The sequence below is a fragment of the Wasmannia auropunctata genome, unplaced genomic scaffold, assembly GCF_000956235.1.
Source record: "Wasmannia auropunctata unplaced genomic scaffold, wasmannia.A_1.0 LD336088.1, whole genome shotgun sequence".
In the NCBI taxonomy this organism is placed as follows: Eukaryota; Metazoa; Arthropoda; class Insecta; order Hymenoptera; family Formicidae; genus Wasmannia; species Wasmannia auropunctata.
Genome location: NW_012026802.1, coordinates 886,844 through 908,031, shown reverse-complemented (window position 1 = coordinate 908,031; position 21,188 = coordinate 886,844). Strand labels below are relative to the sequence as shown.

The 21,188-nt window shown below is 38.4% G+C and overlaps 4 protein-coding genes across 14 annotated transcripts in view; 2 read left to right on the top strand and 2 right to left on the bottom strand.

The window, feature by feature from the left end:
* The window catches only part of LOC105448174 (dual specificity protein phosphatase 15), a 14,645-nt gene extending 11,398 nt beyond the window's left edge, over positions 1–3,247 (bottom strand). The window contains exon 1 of one of the 3 annotated variants that reach the window (XM_011686600.1): positions 1,627–3,247. The gene's annotated coding sequence lies outside the window, so the exon portion shown is untranslated. The remainder of the gene's footprint in view (positions 1–1,626) is intronic. The other 2 variants (XM_011686601.1, XM_011686602.1) reach the window with 2 other exon arrangements.
* A 1,895-nt stretch (positions 3,248–5,142) lies between these two features.
* On the bottom strand, positions 5,143–8,148 carry LOC105448172 (transmembrane protein 42). Its single transcript, XM_011686590.1, has 3 exons — positions 8,011–8,148; positions 7,457–7,603; positions 5,143–5,501 (listed from the first exon to the last, which is right to left on the bottom strand). The coding sequence occupies exons 1-3, from the start codon at positions 8,128–8,130 to the stop codon at positions 5,352–5,354; spliced, it is 417 nt and encodes a 138-aa protein (XP_011684892.1). The 5' UTR covers positions 8,131–8,148; the 3' UTR covers positions 5,143–5,351.
* On the top strand, positions 8,074–17,623 carry LOC105448173 (protein phosphatase 1 regulatory subunit 16A). 8 transcript variants are annotated; one of them, XM_011686596.1, is made up of 10 exons: positions 10,421–10,977; positions 11,144–11,283; positions 11,570–11,833; positions 11,938–12,240; positions 12,343–12,485; positions 12,578–12,703; positions 12,880–12,955; positions 13,025–13,242; positions 13,359–13,524; positions 15,747–17,623. In XM_011686596.1, the coding sequence occupies exons 2-10, from the start codon at positions 11,214–11,216 to the stop codon at positions 16,067–16,069; spliced, it is 1,689 nt and encodes a 562-aa protein (XP_011684898.1). In that variant the 5' UTR covers positions 10,421–10,977; positions 11,144–11,213; the 3' UTR covers positions 16,070–17,623. The 8 variants fall into 8 exon arrangements, with proteins under 8 accessions (XP_011684894.1, XP_011684893.1, XP_011684895.1 ...); XM_011686592.1 differs by lacking the exons at positions 10,421–10,977; positions 11,144–11,283 and adding an exon at positions 8,074–8,551 and having other exon boundaries at positions 15,750–17,623; XM_011686591.1 differs by lacking the exons at positions 10,421–10,977; positions 11,144–11,283 and adding an exon at positions 8,074–8,551.
* A 2,607-nt stretch (positions 17,624–20,230) lies between these two features.
* LOC105448171 (peptide methionine sulfoxide reductase) overlaps positions 20,231–21,188 on the top strand; it is a 4,320-nt gene continuing 3,362 nt past the window's right edge. For both annotated transcript variants that reach the window (XM_011686589.1, XM_011686588.1), the window contains exon 1: positions 20,231–20,404. In XM_011686589.1, the coding sequence (XP_011684891.1) occupies positions 20,235–20,404 (170 nt within the window). In that variant the 5' untranslated portion in view covers positions 20,231–20,234. The remainder of the gene's footprint in view (positions 20,405–21,188) is intronic.

Sequence of the window (21,188 nt, the reverse complement as noted above, 5' to 3'; positions counted from 1 at the left end):
TATATATATATATATATATATATCGAATGCGCGGAACGCGCGAAATATAACACTATTTCATTTGCTTGCAACTGTTCATTTTCAATAAAAGTCGTAGAACGCAATCAAATATTGATACAATTGCGGTACGCGACGATGTCCAAGAAATTTCGTGTTCCCGGTTTGAATGTATATTAATTTGGTCGACCGCCACGAAAGAGAAGTCGAAACTCTTCATTGACGTGGCTGAAAGTTATATTAATTGCAACGACAACTCACGGACTCTTCACGACCTCGTAACTTAATACTACGCCGTCAGTTAGTAAGTATGAGTTCTAATTTATTGAAGGCGCACGACACCAGGATATAAACAATCGTAGTTTCTCTCACAATGAGATGTGAGAGGAAATTCGAACAATAAAAAATTCTTTTAAACGGAATTTCGAGAAAGATTTTAAAATTTTTAAACAGAAAAAAATCATGTTAAATTTCATAAACGTTTATTCATATTATGAACTAATAGCCCTTTAAATGTAATATAACAAATATTAAATGTCACTTTTGCCTTTTTTTAAACTTTGGAATTAATACCATAAAAGCATTATTAAACAGCTGAAAATTTAATATTTACTAATTAAACATTGGAAAGTTTAAAGGATTATTTTCGTTATGAAAATCATTTTATTCGCGTTAAAACTTTTGCCTCGAAAATAAAATATTGGCCGTTAATACATTAACACTCCAGCGTGATGAGAAGCCATAAATTAGTGATTGCAATACCGGAACAAAGTAATAATTTTTCATTTATTCATCTATGCGATTTTATCTTTGATCAGTGATATCAATATTATACATCAGCGTTCTGTGCATATGTATATATAAAAAGGTTTGCATAATACAAAAATGAATACAACAAATATGTAAAAATGCATATTTCATTTATTGCAATTACAATCAAAGATTATAAAATTTTTTAGTCAACCTAATCTAATAATAATCTATACAAAAAGTAATTTATTTTAAAAAGAGTACCGCCATTTCGAAATATCGGCATTACAATCACTGACGTGAACATGAATAATCTCCTATCAGAATATTCGATATTGTCCAGATTTGTGGATATTCGCAACTGGGAATGCCGCTATTTTCCTACTGTATGAAAGTTATCAATTTGCCATTCAGATTCAAATGCAATTGCATGGTAAAACGCGCAGCGCATCCCGTGATGTTGACCTACTCTTAAAATAAAACTGTGAGCTGATATGTGTGGCCGGTAAATCCAGCGAAAACCAATCATATTCGACGAATCGGATGCTGTCACTCTCGAAACGTTTTTATGGTAAATTTTTTTCATCGCAAATCAATTGCATAAAATTAATTCATTAAAAATCGAGCGTGTCAAAGACGCATATCATAAAATCTTTTCATCAATTATATCTAGATTGATTGTCGGATTCTCTTTGATCTTAATCTTTGATCTCGCATATCGCGATTCAGTCTGTAATCAAGCTAAAAGCTGTATGTGTTATTAAATGATATTAAATGATGCAACAAATGAAGAGCATCTAGATATTTCTCTCGATGTAAAGGGACAAGACGAATATTTAAACGTGAGAACAAAGATATTTAGAATACTCATTTACGCACATAATAATAAGGCAGTTGTGAAGATTAAACAGATGGTCTCATTACTCGCGATAAACAAACTTTGTTAAGAAACGCATCTCGACGTTCAAAATCAAAAGGAAGCTCCGAAATGAGAAGGGATGAAAAAAGCGATTCGAGACGCACCTGCACAATTCACGTTCCACACTGATATCGCAAGAAAGACGCCGGGGACAAAACCCCTTTGGGAGAGATTGCTCTCCGTTATCGCGGATTAGCTCGTTGCACTCGCGGGACGTTATCTCGTCTCTTTTGCTCTCTCCATCTGTCTCATTCTCTGTTTCTCTCTCTCTCTCTCTCTTCGAGAGCAGCCGGAATAGACGAGAAATCGTTTGCACTTCGCTCAACTGCTTCCGCGAGGAGGAATTCCCGAAGCGGCCGATCGTGGCAGATCGCGCCTCTTTAATTCCATCGTTCGATTACACTTTCAGTCACGTCTGTCACACATCGTTACAGTAGATTGTATCGCAATTTGTGTGCGTTCCTATCTCTCTCTCTTTTATTTCTCCCTCTCCTCTCTCTTTCTCTCTCTCTCTCTCTCTCTCTCTCTCTCTCTTTCTCTCTTTCTCGACGACTCGACAGAAGGGCGCGTCGTATGAAAACTGCCCCGCTCTCGGCGAGGAGCAGCGCGCGAGGAGCGGACGCAAGGTTTTCCCGGTGGCGAAGCAGCGAGGGGTGAGAAAAGAGTAAAGAGAAAGAGAGAGAAAAAGGCGGGGTACACGCAAAGTGGGGGAAACTGGACTGCGACGACGAGAAGGAACGCGGGGGAGGGTGACGGAACAGGGACTAGAACAACGTGCAGGATAGTGGGGTAGATCCTATCACCGCGCGCGAACAGCCTGCGTCGAATGCGCGTTTCTCCAGTTCTGACATGGCACGGCTCGTTCTGGCCACAGGATTTCGCACCTGACACCTGAGGCACCTTCTGAAAACACTAGACTTCGAAATCAGACGGACGAGCGAGATGACACACCGCGAAGGTGGTCGCACACTCGGGGGACGCGCACCTTGAGCTCTCGAAGCACTATTGCGATCGATTGTCGCGGTGAACGACGTCTGGCCCGTCGTCGGGTCGGATCAGCTCGAGGTTCCGGTAGCGAGACACCCCGGTCGGAAGGGACATCCAGTCGTCCTTTCGAGATGCTGATCTCACCCGCCGCAACCCGGGGGTTGGAGATACGAACGTCCGGACTCGCGCGGCCGCGGCAAAAAGTAGGGAGAATCATACCACTCTTTCTTACCCTTTCTCTTTCTTTCTCTCTTATGTAGGAACCGACGCAGACGCCGCGATTGCCCAACGTCGTCGTTCTCACCCCGTCCGCGGGAATCTGCGTCCCGTTCAAATTCATTGCCATGAGGTGGGCGAGGATGAAGGTGGAAATCTCGTAACAGATTTGTCGCGACGGGATGGGAAGGGGTAGAACGTGCGAAACACGGTGGGGATCGGCAGGACCGAATTGAGACGATTCGGATCCTAGGTAGCTCGAGATGAAGGAACTTTGTCTCCGCGAGATTCAGACACCGTATAGGGACTCGTGAGGATATTCTGCAATTTATATAAAAATATTGTAATCTAACCAGATTCTAAATAAACGATATTGTAATCTTGCATGAGTCTATAATTAAGAAATGTAAAAAATCTCCACCTTTATATACGAGTATATTTTTTGTATCATGTCATATATCAGTCTTAAATTAGAGTTTTGCTTCGCTGGCGCGATTAGCAATTTCCTTGTCCGAGCAACAAGAACTGAAACTCCTCGCGACGAGAAGACGTCTTCTAAGCCAGTAGACAGCAGTCACGCGTTTCGCGAAGTTACCGGCGACGTGTCGGAAGGGGTTATCCGCCCCTGAGGGTGAAAACGTCGAGAACAACGTCGGCGTCAGCGTCGAGGCGAGCTCGCGCAGAAGCCGCTCGATAAAGGCCGTTCTCACCCCCTAACTCCCCCTCCTCCTTTCCCCCTCCGCCCCTCGACCCTGCCCTACAAACGAGAAATCTAGTGTAGTAGGACTCGCACACGGGCTACTGGGCTACGCTTGCGTCGTGGCCGAACGCCGGTGTAGGGCACAACGCGATCCTGAATGAGCTCGGCATCCCGCCGAGACGCGCTCTTTCCGCTCCCGCGGTGCATCCCGAAAGAACGAAGGGGGTGGTATCGAGAGCGAGCGAAAGTGAGAAATATTTCAAACTTCTTATTAAATTAAATAACAATAGTTCCTCCATTTAATATAATTTCCTCATATTTGCAATATAATTATTAATTACAATAATGATTTCTCTTTCTATAACATTCTCTTATTTACGTGCGAAATATTCGCTTTCTCGATATTTACCCTACGTTTGCTAATTGATGATAAAATATGATATTAACTCGTTCCAACGTGATGTGGTATACAGAGGAAATGTTGAAAATCACGACGACGCGACGGGAGCGCGTTACACATGAAAAAGCCAATGGCTCTCAATTTCGCATCAAAATTCATGTGCGCGTTTGATATCATTCTGATAACTATCTCGATACCTGCGGGCGAATTAACGTCAACAGGGATCGATTCGTTCGGCGTGCTCGTTATAGCTCGCTATCAGATGCCGCATATTCATTCGCATGGTAGGTATATTCACCCATCCCGGGACATAAATACATCCGTCTTCATTACGCGTTACATTGACGCGGAGACCGTCACCACGGGCATAACGTAATAATAACGATATATAATTTGCTCGCCGTGCTAATTTCGCCTCATTAATGCGTCAATGTGAAACGCTGCCTACTTGACGGCTCGAATAGGGGAAGGTGACATCGTGCTAGCATGTTTTAAGGGAGGAATATCCATCTCGTCATGTACTCTTCGTCATCTCGCTTGTCATTCCGCTTATTCATTGCTATAATTGTAAGCACGGATATCCACTTCGCTGTGCTAAAACAGACGCAACTCGACATGGATTTTAAAGACCCATTTTAAAACCCGGCATAAAATCTATCCAATCTGCATATAGAAATATAAAAATGTTAAGATCGATCGAGAATATTTTAAGAAATCGCATAAAATATTTTTCTTGTACTCTATATATTGTGTGAAGAATAATCCGTTACTCTCACTTTTCATTCTCAAAATTTTCCGTACGATCAAGATTAATCAGTCTTTTTGAACCAAATAATTTTAGAACAGAAGGAAGCATGCAAAATATTTCTCTTTAAACCTGATAGATTATTTTTATCCTTCTGTATTGAATGAATTTCGCATTACTGCGTTCAGTGATCAATCTAATAATACATTATCGTATATGTATACCTATCGTGCACATGATACGTCATCTCGTGTTCGGACAATTACGTCGGTGCGCTTCAAAATTATATCCGTCATTTACGTAGAAAATCACTGGAAAAAACTGAAATATAATAATAATAATATAATAATAAAAATAGAATATTTTATTTATAATAAAGAATGTATAAGTTCTACTTTATACATACTTAAATAGTATTCTACTCGTAATAAATAAAAATCTATCTATTTATTGTATTAATACTTTCACATGTTATACATTGAAATTCAGTGTTATTATTTTTCATAAATAATACAACATTTCCGACAAAAGGACACAATAAATATCTATCAATGTCAATATAAAAATGGAAGTAATCGTGACGTTATAACATAATCGCAATCGCTCTTGCTTGGAATATAAAAGCGCTCGTCGTCAGCTATTGATGTTTCAATTTTTCCTCGACGGCGGAAGCGTTCTTTTCAGCGGGAACATTGCAGATCAACATCAAGCCGAGGAGTACCAAGGAAGTTCCGCACCACCAGGTCAATGAAGTGGATTCATCAAATACAATGAAGCCTACAAAAGCCTTTAAGAACGAAAGGGACATTTACAGGAATATTCAAAATAAGCGTTTTATAATAAAATATGATCGAGACTTTTAATATCCCTTCACCTCTATGTTTCTTCACAATTCTTCGAAGTTAAAGTTTTATTTTGATAGCACAGTTACTTGTGCAAAATAATTTCAATTTCAACTTTTTTGCAGAAATGAAAAACATAACAAGTATGAAAAGCGTGACATACACTCACACACACACACACACACACACACACACACACACACACACACAAATATAAAATGTTATAAAAAATATATAAATTGTTCATACTTATACATATATGTTGCTCCTTAATTTTGATCAAGTCTTTCTTTTTGTTTTTACTATATTACATCAAAATAGATTCATCGTGCAAAAATAAAGTCTTTTGTGTTATTATTTCGCACTTTAAAATTGTTTAAGAAAGAAATGAAAAAATATTGAAGATCAATGTAATCGCGATAAGCCACGTGTTTGACATAGGGTAATATATAGGACACTATGTAGATACGGATATAACTGCATCTTTATTTCTCGGGAATCGCTAATCGGTGACATTCTTAAGTTTAAAACGTACCTATATCCTCGCAAACCCAAACTTAATCTCGTGAATATTTAATTTCACGCCGACGCAATCGATGTACGGTGTTGGGTTTAGTATAGCTATCGCGCGAAACGGATTAAATTAATTTTCACGGAGAATTATATAGAATTCTTCTATATAATTCTCCGTAACGTGTAGAACGATATTTTCCTCTACATCTCCGACATCATTTCTACTTGACGGACTAATGAGACAAATTTAATTTTGCTAATATTTCACGTACGGAATGCATAATATTTTCATAGAAGGAGGAACGAAGAGGGGAAAGAAAAGAATCACTCGCGAGACAATAAACGTAATTATTTCTATTATTCTAATAATAATTCCGGCGTAATGCATTTCCCAGCGTATAATGCGCCGCAATCGAGATTGCGTTTCAATAGCGTGTATCATATCGTACCAGTTCTCGTTCAATCGCCACGTACCTGTGCGCATATAATTGCTATGACCGCATTGTGCACACTCGCGGAATTGCGAGTCTAGTTTGCGAAACAACTTTCACTCTTTGCGAACCGACTCTCGGAAGTATAGTATATCGGGCCGCGCCGGCTATAGACGAATAATTGCCGCCGACAAATGCTCTTTCTACAGATAATTTCCCCACGCCATTTCATTCCATTACCGTTCTCAAAACTTTCTCAAAAAAATATCCGGCCCGATGTTTCACGACAATCTTTCTTTCTGCGATAAGCACGTTGTGAACGATCGTCCTGTCGCGACCTTAATTTCAGTGACAGAGTCTCCAATTTAAAGAAGATTATTTCTTTGGGGAAAAGCTATCATTAATATCATAACTTTTTAATTTTCAATTTCATTATATGTCTTTATAAATCACGAATTAAAATTCCGTTGAAGTAGAACTCTCTTGAAATTGAATTGAAGGATATTATTATGTCATTTATTTAAAATTTCCCGAATACAAAAGTTAATGTATTTCTTTCAATGATAAATTCTTAAGTTCAAAGTCGCGAACTTTTTCTTGGTGAGAAGTCTGCATCATTGATATCACAATTATTTAATTTGAATTTTGTTACATATTATTATAATGTACGAATTAAAATAAAATTTCCTTGAAACTTTAATTGAGAAGTAATATAATATTATATTAATCATTTAGAATCTCCTGAAGGTTACAATTAGCTTTTTAAAAAGCTTCTTTTTTCAAAGATACTTCAAAACAGTATTACTAGTAGCTTGAGTTTTTCACTAAATCGAGTTTAAATTCGTTGAAAAAGTTAACGTCGAGATTAAAATCGCGAGAGGAAGGTTCGTGTGTTACATCGTGTTATCTAATGAAAATATTATTTACGAGATTAATTATAAGATTTAACAACTCACCGAACAAACATAGTTCGTGGCTGCACTGGCGACCGTCATCGGCAAAGAAGATCCACTGGCATGAAGTGCTTTGACAAAAAACGTGCATCCTATGGTGTTGCACACAATCATAAGGATGAGAAGCGTTCCTTTTAGAAGCAACGACGGCTATCGCAAAAACAAAGTAAACATGTAAACATCATAATACATTGTCATATATAGTTTCAAATTTCTAACGTTTAATCTATTTTTAATTTTCCAATTTTCAATCACTTATCTTCTTGGCTTGTTTATCAGTCTTGACAATGCATAACAACATATATAGATATTGTTAATATAAAACAAGATGAGCTTTAAAAGATCTTTAGAAAATCTTTATAAGATTCCGCAAAAATTGTATTTTGCACAAAAAAGTGCGCAATAATGTATATGGCCATTATACACGTCGTAAAAATTAAAAATATCCAAAATTTCTTAACCGTAAAATTTTTTCCTTCCAAAAACTAAATTTGTAAATAAAAATCCGCCGTCCGTTTCGCCTGTTTACCGGCGATTCGAATCGGCCGCCAACTCACCAATGACGACGCATCAGCGCCGCCGGCGAGCTTGCCAAGAAGACTACCGCTGGTAGCAAAAATTCCAGCTACGACCGCGAGATGCGCCCCGGTACTGGCGCCATCGCCGCGTTCTTCCATATCGGTAGACAATGCACCGATGCACGTGGACGTCCGGGAGTCGGGGCGACGTCTCGACGAGATCGGCAGGCGGTGTCCACACTCCAAGGTCGTCCGCGCGGCGTGGCACCGCGCGGTATCGCGAGTGGCGAACGCGCGGAAAGCGGCGCCGTGCCGTCGCGACCGCAGATAAGATTCGATTCTTTATCTGCTCGGGACCGAGCAGTGTGTCTCCGCGGTCGGGAGCGCACTTGGATGCGACGAGAAGGCCGAGTATATCGAGCGCGATCGCACGTCGACGCGGCGACGAATGACGACAGTAGTGAGTCATCGGAGCACGCGCTTCGACGCGTCCATCGGGAGGGCGCGCGATTTCGGATGTATATTCGAATCGATCTTGATTTATTTTATGAAAACGAAAGAAAAGCCAATTCGATTTTAAGTACGTAAACTTCGTTCATTTCGGAATTTCTATCGCAAAACGGCCGCGTGTTCAACGCGCGCGTGTCATTCGGCGTGTCGTTCTTGACATTCCGCTTCGACGATTCAATTAGATTTTGAAAACGATCTCCGAATCAATATATATTATATTACTGTGCTCAATAAAGGATACGAGAATAGAACGTTTCTTTCTTTTCATTCGTGCAACATATGCAACACATGATGAAAAATAAATTTAAGCGTTTTGATATATTATTTTGAATTATCGTATATTCGAAGTGTTTTCCCAGAAGCACGTAGTTGCGAGAGAAAGAAAAGTGGTCACTATCATACATTATCACGTGTGTGTGCGTATGACAATACATTTCTCGCGACGCTGATATCACACACACACACACGTGACAGTGATAATTCCTTATACTTGAAAAACATTGTTATACGTATCTAATTAAAAAATGTATGTACGTGTATTATCTCGAGTGATACAAACGACTTACAGCCTAAGAATTTAAGTCAATTTGAAATCCAGCGAAGCGCGGCCAAGATCACGCTTCGTCGATCAGCTCATCCGAACCTTGAAGCATTCCAAACGCGGAGAATCGAGGGGGTTGCCCCCCCCCCGCTTATCGACCAGCTGGCACAAAACGGTTATGCAATAACGTTATTCCGCGGGCGAGGCGGAAGTGGCTCGGCGCGGAATATTATCGAGCCGATCGGCGCCGCCGCCGATCGTCGGCGAGGGTGCGCGCGCGCGCCTCCATCCCGTTCGTTCACGATTCCCGAGCGAGCTGAAGCGAGCCGCGAGTCCGGTCGCTCGATCCGCGGGCGCGGTGAGGGGTGGCGCGCGCGGCGAACGGCGAGGCCAGGCGGGACTGGCCGAGAGTGGACGAGGTGAGGCGAGGCGTGCGCGCGGGCGCGATCTCTCGCAGGTAGTTTAAAAATGGCGACCGACAGGTAGACGTTTCCGCGGCTGGCTGCACGCGCTGGCAGGCACGGGGAACGCGCGCGAGCGTATTTTCGCCACCGGCAGTGGCACACACGCAGTATCTGCCTCGCGAGACGGCGTAACGCGCGCGCGCCGCGCCGCGCACCGAGGGATCGCGCTCGCTCGCGGGATTATGCCGTAGATCACCGCCGCGGTTAGGCGCGAAGCGCGACGTGAATGAATCGCCCCGCCGCCGTGCGTCCCGAGCTCGAGTCCTCGGCCCGAGCGCCTCCTCGTCCTCGCCGTCGTCGTTCGTCGTTACATTCCGCTGGCCTGGCGCGATCGCGATCGCGGCGGAAATAGGGGGAGAAGGAAAGCGGACCACCGCAGCCGCCGCGTGTCGGACCGCGCGTTTGCATACGTAAGTACATAAAAAACGAGATAAAAAAAAGAGAGAGGGAGAGAGAAGGAGAGAACCGCTCTCTCGTCGATTTTCAGCGCATCGCTCGATCGCGCTGATCCTCGTGTGTCCGTCCGTCGCCCCGTGGGAGAATTCCACCTCCCCCCCTCCCCCTTCTCCCTACCTCGCGCCTTTCTCACGTTCCCGTGAGATCCTGCGCGATACGCGCCGCGCGCGTCCTGGCCTTGATCGCGCAACGGCTTTACGGCTTCGGTTACCCTCCGAAAGCCGATGTAATTGGCAGGAAGTAAAGTCTATCCCGCCTCGACTCGTGCTTTTACCGCGGGATCACGTGCCGCATTTCTGATCGCCCCCGTACGCGAGCGCGGGGGACACGAGGAGGAGGAGGGCGATGAATTCCCGCGCGACGGAATATTACTCTGCCGTGCACCTTTCCGCGGCGGTGATTGTGCGCGGAGTAACGTGCAACCAGACGTCAGGCTCCCGATGAACGATCAGCAAGTATCTCTCCTATGCGTCTCCCTTACGCGCCTCTCGTCGTGTCACGGGGTTGACGCGAGAAATCGTGCAATTGATTCGAATTGGAATTCGCATTGGCAACCAAGTGCTCCTTGTTTTGACAGTTTTCTAAAAACAAATCTTTACACTGATAAACAACTCCGGTATTTATTTTTTTTCCCGTTACATGGTTATAGTAAGTTAACTCTCTTTTGAGGAAGAACAAGCGTTTTTTTTTTTTTTTTGTAAACTGTCTGAGATGCGTAAAACTTGTTCTGTGTACCGAGATTATGGAACGTTTAAATATGTACATTCTTGATCTAGTAACGCAATGTATTATCTGAGATTAAGGATGAAATTTATTGCACATGTGTTACAGGCACACGCAGTCTATATACCTAACAAAGATTTTCATTATACGTCTAATCGAAGCGAAAATATGTAGAAACATTTCAGCAATTTATTTTTGAATATTACATTATTTTATTTGCATTTTTGTCTTTTTAATGAATTCTCAAGGTAAATGCACTGACCTTATTTTTGAGGAAGTATTTTTGGACATCCAGTCAAGTTTTTTTTAAAGGTACACACGTCGAAGCGTTAAATCATATCGTTCATTGCTATTCACAAAAAGAGCTTTTTTTGTCAGCATGTGCGAACATTTGTGCAAATATTGTATGTTTACTTACCTAAGTATTTGATAAGTTTCGAGGGAGCACCTGGTTAAAATATGCTATCATTCCCGCCAGATAGCTCAGGAGGGATCAGTCAAGTTGCGTGTGCGTTATTGAAATAAGTGAAAATCTCGATTACACCAGAATGACATCCGGTGTTTATCGAAAAATTTTAAATTATCTGAGAATGAGATCTTGTCTTTGTAAGCCTAAAGGTAAAGCCGCTGGATTTACATTTTATTTATTTTTTTTTTTTTTTCAAATTCTTAAATTCTGTGATTGTTCTTTCAAATATGTTTAAAAAGTAAAAGTACAGATAAATGTGGTATAATTAATAAGGTCGAACGTGACCTGCAAACGTTTATGACACGTACATTTATTCTGGGACGTTATTTTATTCTCTCGATATTTAATTGCACAAAAATGTGTTATGTATGTGTGTATAGAAAATGTTCAGTGTGCCTAACATCTTGTGACGTTTTTCTCCTCTTTTGTTAACAGGTAAATATATCTGCAAAAATTATAAGCACCTAACAATGGATCACTCCGAGTTAGTGGCAGAGATGGTACACGTTGAAAGACTGACCACGCAAGAGCGATTACACTTGGCGCGTCATCGTAGACTTCAGCAATTAAAAGTATGGAGACAGCGCGAGAAGGAATGGTTGCGGCATCAAACTAGGCATACAAGTAATAAACGTCATATATACTTTAGCGACAGTGTTATGTTGTTGGAAGCCGCGGCGCGGAATGACATCGATGAAGGTAAGAAATTTTGTACATATATATACATATTTGAAATGAATATACTATGTATAATATACATGCCTCAGTGTATTTACATCTCACCAACATTTATCTCATTCCAGTAAGAAGGCTTTTGAAGAAGGGTGTAAATCCTGACTCGACGAACGAAGACGGTTTGACAGCACTGCATCAGTGTTGTATAGACGATAATGAAGAGATGATGAAGCTACTCATTGAATTTGGTGCTAACGTGAATGCGGAAGACAGTGAGAAATGGACACCGTTACACGCTGCTGCTACATGCGGTCACTTACATTTAGTCAAATACCTCATTGCCAGAGGTGCGAATTTATTAGCTGTTAATGCGGATGGCAACATGCCGTACGACATTTGTGAGGATGAAAAAACGTTGGACTGTATCGAAGGTAATGGAATTTGTTAAATTGTAACATTTTGTTATAATAATGGCATACAGCGCAAGCAGTGTTGTGGTGAATTTTTACGAAAATTGTATTTTTATAACGCAGGAGAGATGGCAAGGCGAGGAGTTACTCAAGAATTAATAGATGAAACGAGAGCTTCAACCGAGGTTCAAATGTTACGTGATTTGCAAAAGATTGCTTCTTTAGGAGGCGACCTTGAATATAAGGATCATCAAGGTGCCACGCCTGTATGTATACGTCTTGAAGTAGATCTATCAATTTGATAAGCAAGAAAAATTAGTAAACTATGTTTTCACTGTATCACAATTTTTCATTACAGCTTCATATAGCAGCGGCAAATGGGTACTTAAGAGTTGTGGAATTTCTTCTTGACCAACATGTATCAACAGATGTAGAGGATAATGACAAGTGGCAGCCAGTTCATGCAGCTGCATGTTGGGGACATGTAAGTTTAAATCTTTTTTTACTTATATACAAATAATGGAATTATGATAAATGTAAAATTAAGTCTTATTTAGATTGAAACGGTAAATCTGCTTTCCCAAATCTTTTTTACATGAAAATCATAAATTTTTTAACATTTAAAAGTTTTTCTAAGTCGTATATAATTTTACATTACAGTTGGAAGTACTTGAATTATTGGTACAAAACGGAGCAGACCTAAATGCAAAGAATAAGCACGATGAAACTCCCGCAGGTAGGATATACCGATATGTTTCGATTATTGCTTCATTATCCTGTACTTTAATATTTTTATGTGTTGCAGATATATGTGAAGATCCGGAAATTAGGGAGAGGATAGTGGAATTGAAAACAGAGCAAGAGAGTAAACGACTTCGTGAAGCGCAAGGACGCAGGGTACGCAGATCGCAAAGCATAAACACGCGAACACAGAGTGTACGTCGGACATCCATACGAGACAAGGTTCTTACTACGAAAAAAGACGCCCAGGAAGAAACTCGCTTGAGGTTACAAGCGCAACAGGTACAACAAACTAAAAATATTTTACAACACTCTGCTTTCTCTGAGATATAAAAATAAGACCGAGGCCTTTAAATTAAAAAAAAAATACTAATTGATGCGGGTATTTTTTTTTCTAGACGTATGTTAGCACTCCTACATCAAGTATTCCGCCGTTGGAGAACAGTACGCAGGAAGTAGGGGACCACGAGACTGATTCCGGCGCGCTGACTTCAGCGGTGCGGAAAGGTCCCGAAGGAAAAGACAACGAGTCTTTTCTTCACGAAGATGTTGATAAAGATTCAGGTACATTCCAAATGTATATTTGCTTGCATTGGTTGTGGTTCGGTAGACTATTGTGGTAAATGGTAGCTTTGTGCGAAGAGACTTCCAAAAAATGTATACCTCGATCATGCGATTCAAGAATTGCATATATATATACATGTTCGCATATATATGTTTATATATCATGCTCATTTATAATTCATGATGCCCGGAACGTAGGAAAATTAACGCGAGCATAAAATTTGAAGATTGTATATAAATTTTATAAGTCATACGCTCATTAAAAATGATAGAAAATTATTGTGACGAAAGAAGAGAAAATAATTAAAACGATCATTATAGAACGATTATTTGGAAACTAAAGGTGCGGCCAGTTTCTTGTTAAGTCTGACAAAAGCGCATCTTTAAATTTTTATATAATAAATTTTGTATACTAATAGAAAACAATATTGAATAATTCTAATGAATCGAATATATAAATTACACGTACTAATCTACTAATTACAAAATCCCATAAATGTACTCATGTCAAACTTCATTGTGTTAGCTGTCAATTATTTACCAGCTTTTTCTTTTTTTTCACTACTGCGTGCTCCTGAATAATTGCGAGGTTAGTTTTCTACGTCACTTTTCTATTTCTTTAATTATTACATTTCACGGTCTGTACGATGCATTAAATTACGTTATCTCTTTCGTATCATACATATCACACTGCGCCAAAAGTTATTTGCTCATGGATGTACGTAAAACGTATATCTTCGTGTGCTGCGCATACATGCAATGCATTTTTCTCTCTGGAAGTTATTTTCACATTAAAACACACACACACACACACATACACATTTCGCTTTATATTCATATATCGAATCTTCTTTGGCAAGGCCTAAGTGGTACTGGCTTCCTTAGCGTATCTTTGTGGACCGTTTTAGCAAAGCTTAGCGGCCACTGAGCGCAAGATAGAATAATGATCAAACGGATTGTGGTATTTATTATAGTTATGCCGAATTGTTTCTGTAATTTCTTACATAAACTGGAGCCTAATCGATTTAGAGAATTATATATACATACATATATTATGCTAGTAGGTCGCACAATAAGTAGAATCGACAGATATATTATTCTACATTCTTTATACATATACTATACTATGCGCAAGTTTTCTCTAGAATGAAAGTATACAGGTCGATTCTTGATTATATATCGTAGGGAGTGTGTCGAGAGATCGAAATAAGAAAAAGAATATATTAACGTGTAATGAGGAATCGCCCTATATATTTAGATGACTGATATAAATATTTTGCCGAATAATACGTCCGTAGTGTAACGGGCGAGTTTTGAGCCTAAAGCATGACCTAAGATTGATCGCAACTCTACGAATTTTTATGTATACCTATCGTCAAGTTCTACACTTCGTATTAAAGATTTGCTTCGTATCCATTGTATTATGTGGCGGAGTAAATGTAATAAGGGATCACACAGACAGAAACACACGCGTACGCACACATACACACACACACACACACCTCCCGTTATTGAAATAGTCAATTCGAGAAGTGAAAGGAAAAACATATCAGATATAGCGAAGACGAACCATTGGTGGATGAATTACCAACGGATCTTTATGCTTGCGTTCTCTGAACGAAACAGTGCTCTAGACGAAACGTCAAATTATCACACCGTGTTTCATTCGATAGTAGATTACGATCATTATTGATAACGCGCAACTACAGTTAGTCAATCGTTCGTAGATCCAAATGTTGGAAAAATTCCACAGTAGTAAAATGCGAAGACGTACCAGATATATCCTAATTGTTAAACACCGTTCTTATTCTTTGTATTGTAACAACAGCCGTGATTATCATATTCTTCCTCTCTCTTTCTCTGTCTCTCTGTCTCTCTCTTATGTACTCATTGATTTTGCTTGCGTAAAACGCAACCGTTGAATCGTTTAGTAACAATACTGTGTACGTACACACTGATGTGCATATGATGGTCCTTCTTGGTGCAATGTTTCCGAAACGCTTGTTGCTGAAAGCATGTCAGGCTTAGCGCATGAGATTCATTATAGTTGACATCCTTGGTTTTTTTTCTCCTTTTTTTTTAATTGTGATGATCAGTGCGCATAGGGATAGAAAGTGGGGTTGAGAGGTGGAGGGGCGAAAAAGTGGCGATCGCGTCGATCGAAAAGCCTGCACGCTTGACGGAAGAAGTAGCACATTGGATTTACGTGTTTGCCTGCACAGCAGTGACAGGGCCTGACCCGCTGGTCGGCAGCCAGCAGCAGTCGCCGATTTACTCTACGGACGCCGACACCAACGGCAAGATCAACATACACGTGTCCGTTGTTTTCGTGAAATCTCTGTCGGATCTGAAGAAGAAACGGGCGCAGAACCGGCACATAACCGGCAGCTCCGTAGACGCGAACGGGAACGGCATCCCGATGCCGGTCTCGTCCATCTCCAATTCCGATCTCAGCACCGACGATTTCACTCAGCGCTTCACTGGGAACACCAGTGAGATCGTGAGCGATAATCACTCGGAGAAGAACTGCTGCACCGTCATGTAATAATGCGCTAATTACGTACAATCTCGTTTTTGTCCTTGCCGATTGTAGTGTACGATGTCATCGGAGCTCACTAAAAATCTTTCACACACACACGAACGAGAATATATTCCCGCGATTATCTTCCAGTATTTTCTTTTTCGAAGACTCAACGCTGCGTTCTTGCACAATTGTTCCGAGTCGCGCGTTTAATCCGAGCCCGAGGGTCGTGATATTTTTTTATTAGATATATATACATATATATTTTCGTAGCACATATAGCGAACGTTATGTACATCACAGATAATATTCCGTGGGAAGGAAGGCGTATTGACAGCTTTAAAATCAAAACAATTATCGGTTTTGATGTCGCGCGAATGGTATGTACTTAAATCATATGACGAAACGTTTTATCTGCGATTGTTACGCGCATTGTGAATCGCAGCGCTTGAACAGGTTCGGTATATCAAGAACACCTTGTTACGATGACTACTCAAGAATGTGTACTTACATTTGTAGAAATATAATTGCATTTTCAAATTGTTTACAATTATCCAGCGCCTAAAGCGTTCAAGTATTGTACAGATTTTTATTTTATTTATTGTTATACTAAAGGAAATGTATAGAGACTACTATTAGAAAGAGATGTGTGTTACAATTTCGTAGGTATTACCTAGATCCGAGTTTTTCTAGTATCTCCGCAGACAGGTATGAGACTATAAAACATCTTCCAATATTTTTTATGAGACTCTAGCTGTAAGGATTGAGTGGAAACTTTTTTATATCGATTTAAAGATTATTTGTAAATTTTGATATGTAATATTTATCTATCTATTACAATTATAGACCCTTCACTTGAATTCCTCGTTCCGCATATAGCAATATCGCTATACATCGCTGATTTACAATTTTGCACTTGTGTTGCGCCTGTGACAATGCGTTCGAGTTTTAATTCGATAATTCGTGAAAATCCGGAAATGTTCGAGATATAAACACGTAAACTTTACCTCTTTTTTTTCTTTTTAGAGTAAAGTTCATGCATCCCCGTGTAACGAGGGAGAAATTTAGTAAATCAAAACGGCAACAAATTTTTATTCGAAATCACGCGTGTGTACGGGACCGTATGTAAAATACAATAATAATCTGTCCTGCCGAACAGTCGTATTTTTTGTACACACCTTACGTCAATCCAAATTAGAAATACAAAAGGGGATCTTCGAAAGAAGTAAATAGTACAAATAAACGCTCATACATTCCTTCCGCGATGCATAATAAATGTTGCCAAACTTTGCGGCTTCCGGCCTTACGACCGCGGTCGCGTTACTGTCGTTCCGCGTCTTGCAATTGTGTTAATCGTGAAATTTCTAATGATGATAATCGCCGTCGATTATTCCAATTAAAAGTACGTAGCACACGTGCAATTGTTCACGCATGATTTGATTGTGAATGCCTATGGCGAAAGTTGATTTCAATGGCTGTATTTGAAATGAATTTATGTGACGTCTACCACCTGTTTATATTGTATTGTAATATAGTAACATTATATAAAAATAAAATTACTGTATATGTTACCTTTTATACTTTGTACACTTTCTTTATGTATCTTATGTAATTTACAAAAAGGATATAATTTGTCAACTTTTCATACACTTTCTCAACATGAAAATTCCAACGCTTTCCGGTCATGAAAAATTATTATCTTATATATATTAACACTTATATATATACATTTTTCAGTATATTACGATGTTTAGAAAGTGCGAATTGGAAAGGCAACAAGCTATCCAGCAGAGAGCTAATGAACCATTTCCGAGTTTATTTAATGTTTATCTATTACGATCATTCAGATTTTATTGAAACCTTTCTATCGAGCGTACGGCAACTTGTGTTTACATCTAAGAGTAATTAATATATACTATCACATTATGCATGTAATTATTCTCCGAAGCGATTTCGTCTATTTCAGCCACCAATGTTTCCATGAGTCATTTCGAGCGCGCTGTTATCAGTATATGAACTCCACTTGTGTCAAGATACATATAAACAGGTCAGGAACTGAATAGTGACTGATAATAGCCATATAACGACAGTCATGGTGATACGAACATCTGCGATGGCTTAGCGCTCACAGGAGGAAGATTACATCAGTCGATTGCCAATTGAGATCTGGAATTTAATCAACTGTGCAATGTGCATCTCTCTTCTGATGCAACCACCGCGCTTTATTGAGTACCTCATTTTAGAACCATAATTGGTAATAAATGAAAACGTGACATTAACGTACTCGAATTTTTTTTACTCGATACTATTTGTATTTTTTATTCCTTAAATTTATTCCTCGGCATTATAATTAAAGATAATCGTCCGCGCGCATAATTCGCCTTTTTCAAAAGTACACCGCTCAGTGAAAGACAGTCTAAATATTTCAAGATAATTTCATGATATCTCTTGATTATGTCCGTCGTTTTCATTACTCGCGATGCGAATCTTTTAATCAAAGATATTCTTTATCGAAATTTCATATATTATTTATTATTTATATTTAATATATACAGCTAAGTGTTTGCTTCTCTAGATTTTCAATATTTTACTATCGAATAACCCTTATCGTATCAGGATTCATCCTCAGCGATATGTATAATAAATAGACAAAGATGTAATCTATCGTCTCTGCTTCGCTGTGACAGGGCAATGAAAGACAGATATAATTTAATATTTTGTTAATAAATAATTTCTCGACAGATTTTCGGATATCACAACTCAAATAATCGCGCTTAATTAATATACGGTTTATCAACGCAAATATATATATATATATATATGTATGCATTCATATACTTCATATGTTATCTGAAGTATTTGACGTCAAGCCAAATCCTTCAAATATAATACTATTTATTCTACTTTTTCCTTAATCTGACGGATTTGATAATAAATTTGATAACAAAGCAAATCGCGCGTGAGCTACACGTCTAAACTTTTAAATTGTCTAAAAAAATATATACGTTATATATTGAGTTAATTTATCATTTCATCTTTTATTAATTTTATCTTTTTTACTATTTTTTCGTGCAATTTTATCTCCTTACAATAACGTATGAAAAATCTAAAAAAAAAAACAATATTTCTTAGGAGTCAATGCCTATGAAAAATTGCAGTCCTTGATCAAAAATATCCAAGAGTTACAGGGTCATTGGCGTCAATGGGTATTTGTATTCCGACTGAAACAAATTTATATCATATTACATCAGATGAATCTATAATTAAAAATTTTCTTTTTAAGTAATTAAAACACGTGCTTTAACTATAGACCTAAAGGCCATTTCACACTTATTTATTAGAATAAAATTTTTATTTTTAAAGATATCAAAGCCAATGTGAGCTGACACGGATCGAAATTATAGCCAATGTAAACCGACACGGATGCTGCAATGTGTATAATAATTTTATTGTTACTCTTATTATAGTTTATTATATTTTTATTTTTATTTATTATAATTCGTTGAATTCGTTCAATATTTTATGATTTATATAAGTAAGATATTATTATAATTATTAACGAATAAATTCCATTAACAAAGAAAATTGTGGAGTTTACAATAGTGATAATTTTAATTAAAATCTGTCAGGATATTATAATAAAATTTGAATTTTTTAATTATTATTTTTTTCAAATAAGATTGGAAACATACTCGTACAACACTGCTTATCTAGCTCTCTCTGTAAAAACTTATCTACAACATGACGATATTTTGTATTGGAGATAAACATTTCGAGATATATCATCTTCCTTCTAACCTTCTCAAATATTTTTATATGAAGTTACAAAATACAATAACGTTTCGAAAACTTTTTTTAAATTTTTGATACTATACAAATGTAACGTAACATAATGTACAATATATTTCGTAACAGCCATAGTCCGAGTCATAGGTAAATTCATGGTAATATAATCAATTTGAATTATTCAAAAGCACGTGTTTGTTAATTCAAATACCTTTTAAACCTTTTATGCAAAATCATTTCAATTTTGTCATTTTTTATCCCGATACAATCACAGAAATATAAAGTCTATTCAATCTATTTAAATACACGAGGGCGAATCGCACGAGGTCTTAATGTCTACGAAGTGGGAATGATGAGGAGACGATGCAGAGTGGGGAGAGATACACGCTCGGATAAAAACCGAATGCCGTCCGTAGGACGCCGCAGTCAGTTTTATTTCAGTTCTAGTGGAACTGAGTTTGTTATTCGTGTCAGAAATAATAAAGCTACTCTCGTGTATCAATTCGATCGACAGCGACAGTCCGATAGATCATCACGTGCTCAGGCCGATCACGTGCAAGTTCGCTGTTTAAGGTAAAGAACAAATTCCTAAAAACCTGATTTATTTTATCTGTATAAACGTTTCAAACAATCGCAATTCGAACGTTTGATTATCAACAATCAGATTTGAAAAATATCTTAAGTATAAGATACTTTTCTGTATAATTGTTTTAAAAAATTAAATAATAAATAAAACTAATAATACCTGTCGTTATACATGACATATACGTCTGCAATGTCTTAAATAAATTTGGATAAAGGTGAACATAAACAAATCAGATGAAGATAATATAACTAAATATCGCGTCCCATGTTAATTTTTAAATTCACATCGATTTAATTTTTCACTGTCAACTTGAACTTGTAATAACGTTTCATAAAATAACACGAGAAGATTTGATAAAAATTTAATTTATATTTAAAAATTGTATTCATTTATATCACAATAAGTAATCAAATAAAGAAATTTAAAGTTCATGCTGTTGTTGGTGCGTAAAAATTCTTCTATTTTGGTCCAAATAATATATAAAATGTATGTTAATTTGGCCTAATTCAGGTCATCCTCAGCAAATGGGGCTTTGCTGAGGATAACTTCCTTAGTTTTATTATGTAATTCTAAACAGAAAATTCTAAACATTCTAGACAGTGTCGGTACTGTTACATTATCATAGCGTAAATATATATTTTAAAAAATTCTAAACATTCTAGACAGTGTCGGTACTGTTACATTATCATAGCGTAAATATTATACACGGAGAGAATTTTTTTAAAATTTACCCTGCAAATCATGTTAATTATGAGACAATATAGTATTTAG

What these genes read in the sequence shown, in the direction of transcription:
- LOC105448173 (XM_011686591.1), top strand. Translation starts at nt 8,092, where the DNA reads ATGCGCCCCGGTACTGGCGCCATCGCCGCGTTCTTCCATATCGGTAGA. An exon ending in CAGCTGCATGTTGGGGACAT is followed by an intron (nt 12,704 to 12,879) that starts GTAAGTTTAAAT and finishes TTTACATTACAG; the next exon opens with TTGGAAGTACTTGAATTATT. An exon ending in TGAGGTTACAAGCGCAACAG is followed by an intron (nt 13,243 to 13,358) that starts GTACAACAAACT and finishes TTTTTTTTCTAG; the next exon opens with ACGTATGTTAGCACTCCTAC.
- LOC105448172 (XM_011686590.1), bottom strand. Translation starts at nt 8,130, where the DNA reads ATGGAAGAACGCGGCGATGGCGCCAGTACCGGGGCGCATCTCGCGGTC. An exon ending in GCGCTGATGCGTCGTCATTG is followed by an intron (nt 7,604 to 8,010) that starts GTGAGTTGGCGG and finishes TTTTTGCGATAG; the next exon opens with CCGTCGTTGCTTCTAAAAGG. An exon ending in CCACGAACTATGTTTGTTCG is followed by an intron (nt 5,502 to 7,456) that starts GTGAGTTGTTAA and finishes TCGTTCTTAAAG; the next exon opens with GCTTTTGTAGGCTTCATTGT.